We start from the raw sequence: 9,994 nt of genomic DNA on the forward strand, positions 1-9,994 counted from the left end.
CGGGTCAGTCAGTCAGTGACAGGGCCGCACTTTCGAGGGGTCAGTCAGTCAGTGACAGGGCCGCACTATCGAGGGGTCAGTCAGTCAGTGAGAGGGCCGCACTATCGAGGGGTCAGTCAGTCAGTGACAGGGCCGCACTTTCGAGGGGTCAGTCAGTCAGTGACAGGGCCGCACTTTCGAGGGGTCAGTCAGTCAGTGAGTGGGCCGCACTATCAAGGGGTCATTCAGTCAGTGAGAGGGCCGCACTATCGAGGGGTCAGTCAGTCAGTGACACAGTGACAGGGCCGCACTATCGAGGGGTCAGTCAGTCAGTGACGGGGCCGCACTATCGAGGGGTCAGTCAGTCAGTGACAGGGCCGCACTAACAAGGGGTCATTCAGTCACTGACAGAGCTGCACTATCGAGGGGTCATTCAGTCAGTGAGAGGGCCGCACTATCAAGGAGTCATTCAGTCAGTGAGAGGGCCGCACTATCGAGGGGTCAGTCAGTCAGTGACAGGGCCGCACTATCGAGGGGTCAGTCAGTCAGTGACAGGGCCGCACTATCGAGGGGCCAGTCAGTCACTGACAGGGCCGCACTTTTGAGGGGTCACTCCGTCAGTGACAGGGCCGTACTATTGAGGGGTCAGTAGTAACTGGGCTGCAGTAACTGTATTGACATATATCAATGACAATAGCCGTGAATCCGTTGTGAAGTTGAATATGATTGTAAATCCACATGTAAACATTTCCCAATTCATTTCATCTCGATGAACCGTCACACTGCAATTACTCTCTCTCCCCACTAGTGGCACTGCAGCGTGAGTCTCCAACAGTCAGACCAATGTGCATCCAGCATGCATAGCAGATAGCCATTGTGACATTTCTTACCTTTCCCATTCCTGAATAGGCATGTCCCATTTTGACCACAACCGGGAATTTTGAAGTTGTGAACTGCAAAGAGAGGAAGTCGTTAGCGTTGAGATGAGCACAATGTTTCTCCCCACGTTTAACACATTCCCACCATCACAAACTGGGGTCCCGACTCAGAAACACCAACCCCATCATCCAGTCCGACACTTGGCTCCCGCCCACTGCTGAGCGATGGTCAGTGCTGAGGGAGCACCGCGTTGTCTGAGGGTCAGTGCTGTTAGAGTGGCGCACTGTGGGAGGGTCAGTGCTGAGGGAGCACCGCACTGTGGGAGGGTCAGTGCTGAGGGAGCGCCGCACTGTTGGAGGGTCAGTGCTGAGGTAGCGCCGCACTGTCAGAGGGTCAGTGCCGAGGAAGCGCCGCACTGTCGGAGGGTCAGTGCTGAGGTAGCGCCGCACTGTCGGAGGGTCAGAGCTGAGGTAGCGCCGCACTGTCGGAGGGTCAGTGCTGAGGGAGTGCCACACTGTCGGAGGGTCAGTGCTGAGGGACCGCCGCACTGTCGGAGGGTCAGGGATGAGGGAGTGCCGCACTGTCGGAATGTCGGTGCTGAGGGAGCGCAGCACTGTGGGAGGGTCAGTGATGAGGGAGCGCCGCACTGTCGGAGGGTCAGTGCTGAGGGATCACCGCACTGTCGGAGGGTCAGTGCTGAGGGAGCGCTGCACTGTAGGAGGGTCAGTGCTGAGGGATCACCGCACTGTCGGAGGGTCAGTGCCGAGGGAGCGCCGCACTGTCGGAGGGTCAGTGCTGAGGGATCACCGCACTGTCGGAGGGTCAGTGCCGAGGGAGCACCGAACTGTCGGAGGGTCAGTGCTGAGGGAGCGCCGCACTGTCGGAGGGTCAGTGCTGAGGGAGCGCCGCACGGTCGGAGGGTCAGTGCTGAGGGAGTGCCGCACTGTCAGAGGGTCAGTACTGAGGGAGCGCCGCACTGTCGGAGCGTCAGTGCTGAGGGAGTGCCGCACTGTCGGAGGGTCAGTGCTGAGGAAGCGCCGCACTGTCGGAGGGTCAGTGCTGAGGGAGCACCGCACTGTCAGAGGGTCAGTACTGAGGGAGCTCCGCACTGTCGGAGCGTCAGTGCTGAGGGAGTGCCGCACTGTCGGAGAGTCAGTACTGAGGGAGCGCCGCACTGTCGGAGCGTCAGTGCTGAGGGAGCGTCGCACTGTCGGAGGGTCAGTGCTGAGGGAGCGCCGCACTGTCGGAGGGTCAGCGCTGAGGGAGCGCCGCAGTGTCAGAGGGTCAGTACTGAGGGAGTGCTGCACTGTCGGAGGGTCAGTGCTGAGGGAGCGCCGCACTGTCGGAGGGCCAGTACTGAGGGAGTGCTGCACTGTCGGAGGGTCAGTACTGAGGGAGCGCCGCACTGTCGGAGCGTCAGTGCTGAGGGAGCGCCGCACTGTCGGAGGGTCAGTGCTGAGGGAGTGCCGCACTGTCAGAGGGTCAGTACTGAGGGAGCGCCGCACTGTCGGAGCGTCAGTGCTGAGGGAGTGCCGCACTGTCGGAGGGTCAGTGCTGAGGAAGCGCCGCACTGTCGGAGGGTCAGTGCTGAGGGAGCACCGCACTGTCAGAGGGTCAGTACTGAGGGAGCTCCGCACTGTCGGAGCGTCAGTGCTGAGGGAGTGCCGCACTGTCGGAGAGTCAGTACTGAGGGAGCGCCGCACTGTCGGAGCGTCAGTGCTGAGGGAGCGTCGCACTGTCGGAGGGTCAGTGCTGAGGGAGCGCCGCACTGTCGGAGGGTCAGCGCTGAGGGAGCGCCGCAGTGTCAGAGGGTCAGTACTGAGGGAGTGCTGCACTGTCGGAGGGTCAGTGCTGAGGGAGCGCCGCACTGTCGGAGGGCCAGTACTGAGGGAGCGCCGCAGTGTCAGAGGGTCAGTACTGAGGGAGTGCCGCACTGTCGGAGGGTCAGTGCTGAGGGAGCGCCGCACTGTCGGAGGGTCAGGGATGAGGGAGTGCCGCACTGTCGGAATGTCGGTGCTGAGGGAGTGCCGCACTGTCGGAGGGTCAGTGCTGAGGGAGCGCCGCACTGTCGGAGGGTCAGTGCTGAGGGATCGCCGCACTGTCGGAGGGTCAGTGCCGAGGGAGCACCGCACTGTCGGAGGGTCAGTGCTGAGGGAGCGCCGCACTGTCGGAGGGTCAGTGCCGAGGGAGCACCGCACTGTCGGAGGGTCAGTGCTGAGGGAGCGCCGCACGGTCGGAGGGTCAGTGTTGAGGGAGTGCCGCAATGTCGGAGGGTCTGTGCTGAGGGAGCGCCGTACTGTCGGAGGGTTGATGCAGAGGGAGCGCCGCACTGTCGGAGTGTCAGTGCTGAGGGAGCGCCGCACTGTCGGAGGGTCAGTACTGAGGGAGCGCCGCAATGTCGGAGGGTCAGTGCTGAGGGAGCGCCGCACTGTCGGAGGGTCAGTGCTGAGGGAGCGCCGCACTGTCGGAGGGTCAGTACTGAGGGAGCGCCGCACTGTCGGAGCGTCAGTGCTGAGGGAGCGCCGCACAGTCGGAGGGTCAGTGTTGAGGGAGTGCCGCACTGTCGGAGGGTCAGTGCTGAGTGAGCGCCACACTGTCGGAGGGTTAATGCAGAGGGAGCGCCGCACTGTCAGAGGGTCAGTACTGAGGGAGCGCCGCACTGTCGGAGCGTCAGTGCTGAGGGAGTGCCGCACTGTCGGAGGGTCAGTGCTGAGGGAGCGCCGCACTGTCGGAGAGTCAGTACTGAGGGAGCGCCGCACTGTCGGAGCATCAGTGCTGAGGGAGCGCCGCACTGTCGGAGGGTCAGTGCTGAGGGAGCGCCGCACTGTCGGAGGGTCAGCGCTGAGGGAGCGCCGCAGTGTCAGAGGGTCAGTACTGAGGGAGTGCTGCACTGTCGGAGGGTCAGTGCTGAGGGAGCGCCGCACTGTCGGAGGGCCAGTACTGAGGGAGCGCCGCAGTGTCAGAGGGTCAGTACTGAGTGAGTGCCGCACTGTCGGAGGGTCAGTGCTGAGGGAGCACCGCACTGTCGGAGGGTCAGTACTGAGGGAGTGCCGCACTGTCGGAGGGTCAGCGCTGAGGGAGCGCCGCAGTGTCAGAGGGTCAGTACTGAGGGAGTGCTGCACTGTCGGAGGGTCAGTGCTGAGGGAGCGCCGCACTGTCGGAGGGCCAGTACTGAGGGAGCGCCGCAGTGTCAGAGGGTCAGTACTGAGGGAGTGCCGCACTGTCGGAGGGTCAGTGCTGAGGGAGTGCCGCACTGTCGGAGGGTAAGTGCTGAGGGAGCGCCGCACTGTCGGAGGGTCAGTGGTGAGGGAGCGCCGCACTGTCGGAGGGTCAGTGCTGAGGGAGCGCCGCACTTACGGAGGGTCAGTGCTGAGGGAGCGCCGCACTGTCGGAGGATCAGTGCTGAGGGAGTGCCGCACTGTCGGAGGGTCAGTGCTGAGGGAGCGCCGCACTGTCGGAGGGTCAGTGCTGAGGGAGCGCCGCATTGTCGGAGGGTCAGTACTGAGGGAGCGCCGCACTGTCGGAGGGTCAGTGCTGAGGGAGCGCCGAACTGTCGGAGGGTCAGTGTTGAGGGAGTGCCGCACTGTCGGAGGGTCAGTGCTGAGGGAGCACCGCACTGTCGGAGCGTCAGTGCTGAGGGAGCGCCGCACTGTCGGAGGGTCAGTACTGAGGGAGCGCCGCACTGTCGGAGGGTCAGTGCTGAGGGAGCGCCGCACTGTTGGAGGGTCAGTGCTGAGGGAGCGCCGCACTGTCGGAGGGTCAGTGGTGAGGGAGCGCCGCACTGTCGGAGGGTCAGTGCTGAGGGAGCGCCGCACTTACGGAGGGTCAGTGCTGAGGGAGCGCCGCACTGTCGGAGGGTCAGTGCTGAGGGAGTGCCGCACTGTCGGAGGGTCAGTGCTGAGGGAGCGCCGCACTGTCGGAGGGTCAGTGCTGAGGGAGCACCGCATTGTCGGAGGGTCAGTACTGAGGGAGCGCCGCACTGTCGGAGGGTCAGTGCTGAGGGAGCGCCGCACTGTCGGAGGGTCAGTGGTGAGTGAGCGCCGCACTGTCGGAGGGTCAGTGCTGAGGGAGTGCCGCACTGTCGGAGGGTCAGTGCTGAGGGAGCGCCGCACTGTCGGAGGGTCAGTGGTGAGGAAGCGCCGCACTGTCGGAGGGTCAGTGCTGAGGGAGCGCTGCACTGTCGGAGGCTCAGAGCTGAGGGAGTGCCGCACTGTGGGAGGGTCAGTGCTGAGGGAGCGCCGCACTTACGGAGGATCAGTGCTGAGGGAGCGCCGCGCTGTCGGAGGGTCAGTGCTGAGGGAGCGCCGCACTGTTAGAGGGTCAGTGCTGAGGGAGCGCCGCACTGTCGGAGGGTCAGTGCTGAGGGAGCGCCGCACTGTCGGAGGGTCAGTGCTGAGGGAGCGCCGCACTGTCGGAGGGTCAGTACTGAGGGAGCGCCGCACTGTCGGAGGGTCAGTGCTGAGGGAGCGCCGCACTGTCGGAGGGTCAGTGGTGAGGGAGCGCCGCACTGTCGGAGGGTCAGTGCTGAGGGAGTGCCGCACTGTCGGAGGGTCAGTGCTGAGGGAGCGCCGCACTGTCGGAGGGTCAGTGGTGAGGAAGCGCCGCGCTGTCGGAGGGTCAGTGCTGAGGGAGCGCTGCACTGTCGGAGGCTCAGAGCTGAGGGAGCGCCGCACTGTCGGAGGGTCAGTGCTGAGGGAGCGCCGCACTGTGGGAGGGTCAGTGCTGAGGGAGCGCCGCACTTACGGAGGATCAGTGCTGAGGGAGCGCCGCGCTGTCGGAGGGTCAGTGCTGAGGGAGCGCCGCGCTGTCGGAGGGTCAGTGCTGAGGGAGCGCCGCACTGTCGGAGGGTCAGTGCTGAGGGAGCGCCGCACTGTCGGAGGGTCAGTACTGAGGGAGCGCCGCACTGTTGGAGGAGCTGTGTTTAGGGATGTAACGGTAAATTTAAGGCCTCTCGTTACCGTCACAGATTAGCTCCGTACAGCCCTGGCGGAGATCGAATGATGAGCGAGGGTGATGGACAGATATCCCCGGTGCCCTGGGGCTTTGATCCCTCTGCCAACACCACCTATCAGATCATTTTCACAATGTGATCTCTCTGTGTACAAGATGGCTGCCACATTTCCATTGCGACAAAAATGACTACATTTCAAATAACTTCGACCAACAGTGTTCAGTGCGACATCACAAGGTCAGTAAAGTGCTGAAAATCTTTAAATATTTTCTCATCATTAGTGTGAGGTGGAGCTTCTCTGGCAGACCCCAGAATTTATTCGCCATCCCTAATTGCCCCTTGATGGCCGAGTGAGCCGCCATCTTGAACCGCGGCAGTCCCCGTGTGCAATCACACTGCTGTTAGGGTGCAAGGTCCACGACTCTGACCCAGTCACAGCGAAGGAACGGCTGATCGAATCCCAAGTCGGAATGGTGTGTGTGAGGGGGGTGCGAGGAGGGGGAAGTTGAAGGCTGTGGGTGACCCCCGTGGCGTCTGCTGCCCTCATCCTTTGAGGGGGTAGAGGTGGTGGGTTTAGGGGGGCTAGAAAAGGGGCAGTGGGATTAGTTTGGGGATTGATACAGGGCTATGGGGAGGGAGCGGGGCAGTGGGATTAGTTTGGGGATTGATACAGGGCTATGGGGAGAGAGCGGGGCAGTGGGATTAGTTTGGGATTGATACAGGGCTATGGGGAGAGAGCAGGGCAGTGGGATTAGTTTGGATTGCTACAGGGCTATGGGGAGAGAATGGGGCAGTGGGATTAGTGTGGGATTGATACAGGGCTATGGGGAGAGAGCGGGGCAGTGGGATTAGTGTGGGATTGATACAGGGCTATGGGGAGAGAATGGGGCAGTGTGATTAGTTTGGGGATTGATACAGGGCTATGGGGAGAGAGCGGGACAGTGGGATTAGTTTGGGATTGATACAGGGCTATGGGGAGAGAGCGGGGCATTGGGATCAGTTTGAGGATTGATACAGGGCTATGGCGAGAGAGTGGGGCAGTGGGATTAGTTTGGGGATTGATACAGGGATATGGGGAGAGAGTGGGGCAGTGGGATTAGTTTGGGATTGATACAGGGCTATGGGGAGAGAGTGGGGCAGTGTGATTAGTTTGGGGATTGATACAGGGCTATGGGGAGAGAGCGGGACAGTGGGATTAGTTTGGGATTGATACAGGGCTATGGCGAGAGAGTGGGGCAGTGGGATTAGTTTGGGGATTGATACAGGGCTATGTGGAGAGAGCGGGGCAGTGGGATTAGTTTGGGATTGATACAGGGCTATGGGGAGAGAGTGGGGCAGTGGGATTAGTTTGGGGATTGATACAGGGCTATGGGGAGAGAGCGGGGCAGTGGGATTAGTTTTGGGATTGATACTGAGCTATGGGGAGAGAGCGGGGCAGTGGGATTAGTTTGGGGATTGATACAGGGCTATGTGGAGAGAGCGGGGCAGTGGGATTAGTTTGGGGATTGATACAGGGCTATGGGGAGAGAGTGGGGCAGTGTGATTAGTTTGGGGATTGATACAGGGCTATGGGGAGAGAGCGGGGCAGTGGGATTAGTTTGGGGATTGATACAGGGCTATGGGGAGAGAGTGGGGCAGTGGGATTAGTTTTGGGCTTGATACAGGGCTATGGGGAGAGAGCGGGGCAGTGGGATTAGTTTGGGGATTGATACAGGGCTATGGGTAGAGAGCGGAGCAGTGGGATTAGTTTGGGGATTGATACAGGGCTATGGGGAGAGAGCAGGGCAGTGGGATTAGTTTGGGGATTGATACAGGCTATGGGGACAGAGTGGGGCAGTGGGATTAGTTTGGGGATTGATACAGGGCTATGGGGAGAGAGTGGGGCAGTGGGATTAGTTTGGGATTGATACATGGCTATGGGTGAGAGTGGGGCAGTGGGATTAGTTTGGGGATTGATACAGGGCTATGGGGAGCGGGGCAGTGGGATTAGTTTAGGATTGATACAGGGCTATGGGGAGAGAGCGGGGCAGTGGGATGAGTTTGGGGATTGATACAGGGCTATGGGGAGAGAGTGGGGCAGTGGGATTAGTTTGGGATTGAAACAGGGCTATGGGTGAGAGTGGGGCAGTGGGATTAGTTTGGGGATTGATACAGGGCTATGGGGAGCGGGGCAGTGGGATTAGTTTAGGATTGATACAGGACTATGGGGTGAGAGTGGGGCAGTGGGATTAGTTTGGGGATTGATACAGGGCTACGGGGAGAGAGCGGGGCAGTGGGATTACTTTGGGGATTGATACAGGGCTATGGGGAGAGAGTGGGGCAGTGGGATTAGTTTGGGATTGATACAGGGCTATGGGGAGAGAGCGGGGGCAGTGGAATTAGTTTGGGGATTGATAGAGGGCTATGGAGAGAGCGCGGGGCAGTGGGATTAGTTTGGGATTGATACAGGGCTATGGGGAGAGAGTGGGGCAGTGGGATTAGTTTGGGGATTGACACAGGGCTACGGGGAGAGAGCAGGGCAGTGGAATTAGTTTGGGATTGATGCAGGGCTATGGGGAGAGAGTGGGGCAGTGAGATTAGTTTGGGGATTGATACAGGGCTATGGGGAGAGAGCGGGGCAGTGGGATTAGTTTGGGATTGATACAGGCCTATGGGGAGAGAGCGGGGCAGTGGGATTAGTTTGGGGATTGATACAGGGCTACGGGGAGAGAGCGGGGCAGTGGAATTAGTTTGGGATTGATACAGGGCTATGGGGAGAGAGCGGGGCAGTGAGATTAGTTTGGGGATTGATACAGGGCTACGGGGAGAGAGCGGGACAGTGGGATTAGTTTTGGGATTGATACAGGGCTATGGGGAGAGAGTGGGGCAGTGGGATTAGTTTTGGCATTGATACAGGGCTATGGGGAGAGAGAGGGGCAATGGGATTAGTTTGGGGATTGATACAGGGCTACGGGGAGAGAGCTGGGCAGTGGGATTAGTTTTGGGATTGATACAGGGCTATGGGGAGAGAGTGGGGCAGTGGGATTAGTTTGGGGATTGATACAGGGCTATGGGGAGAGAGTGGGGCAGTGGGATTAGTTTGGGGATTGATACAGAGCTATGGCGAGACACCGGGGCAGTGGGATTAGCTTGGGGATTGATACAGGGCTATGGCGAGAGAGTGGGGCAGTGGGATTAGTTTGGGGATTGATACAGGGCTATGGGGAGAGAGTGGGGCAGTGGGATTAGTTTGGGGATTGATACAGGGCTATGGGGAGAGAGTGGGACAGTGGGATTAGTTTGGGGATTGATACAGGGCTACGGGGAGAGAGCTGGGCAGTGGGATTAGTTTGGGATTGATACAGGGCTATGGGGAGAGAGAGGGGCAATGGGATTAGATTGGGATTGATACAGGCCTATGGGGGGAGAGTGGGACAGTGGGATTAGTTTGGGATTGATACAGGGCTATGGGGAGAGAGTGGGGCAGTGGGATTAGTTTGGGATTGATACAGGGCTATGGGGAGAGAGAGGGGCAATGGGATTAGTTTGGGGATTGATACAGGGCTACGGGGAGAGAGCTGGGCAGTGGGATTAGTTAAGGGATTGATACAGGGCTATGGGGAGAGAGAGGGGCAATGGGATTAGTTTGGGGATTGATACAGGGCTACGGGGAGAGAGCTGGGCAGTGGGATTAGTTTTGGGATTGATACAGGGCTATGGGGAGAGAGTGGGGCAGTGGGATTAGTTTGGGATTGATACAGGGCTATGGGGAGAGAGTGGGGCAGTGGGATTAGTTTGGGATTGATACAGGGCTATGGGGAGAGTGTGGGGCAGTGGGATTAGTTGGGATTGATACAGGGCTATGGGGAGAGAGCGGGGCCGTGGGATTAGTTTGGGGATTGATACAGGGCTATGGGGAGAGAGTGGGCAGTGGGATTAGTTTGGGGATTGATACAGGGCTTATGGGGAGAGAGCGGGACAGGTAGGATTAGTTGGGATTGATACAGGGCTACGGGGAGAGAGCTGGGCAGTGGGATTAGTTTGGGATTGATACAGGGCTATGGGGAGAGTGTGGGGCAGTGGGATTAGTTTGGGGATTGATACAGGGCTTTGGGGAGAGAGCGGGGCAGTGGGATTAGTTTGGGGATTGATACAGGGCTTTGGGGAGAGAGCGGGGCAGTGGGATTAGTTTGGGATTGATACAGG

The 9,994-nt window shown here is 59.8% G+C and overlaps 1 protein-coding gene across 1 annotated transcript in view; it reads right to left on the reverse strand.

Annotated features, from left to right (window-relative positions):
• Nucleotides 1–929, reverse strand: part of LOC140399438 (synapsin-1-like) — a 39,469-nt gene extending 38,540 nt beyond the window's left edge. Inside the window, exon 1 of the mRNA XM_072489016.1 lies at nt 870–929. Coding sequence (XP_072345117.1) covers nt 870–899 — 30 coding nt within the window. The 5' untranslated portion in view covers nt 900–929. The remainder of the gene's footprint in view (nt 1–869) is intronic.
• Nucleotides 930–9,994: the final 9,065 nt, after the last annotated feature.

This window comes from Scyliorhinus torazame, chromosome 22 (assembly GCF_047496885.1).
Source record: "Scyliorhinus torazame isolate Kashiwa2021f chromosome 22, sScyTor2.1, whole genome shotgun sequence".
In the NCBI taxonomy this organism is placed as follows: domain Eukaryota; kingdom Metazoa; phylum Chordata; class Chondrichthyes; order Carcharhiniformes; family Scyliorhinidae; genus Scyliorhinus; species Scyliorhinus torazame.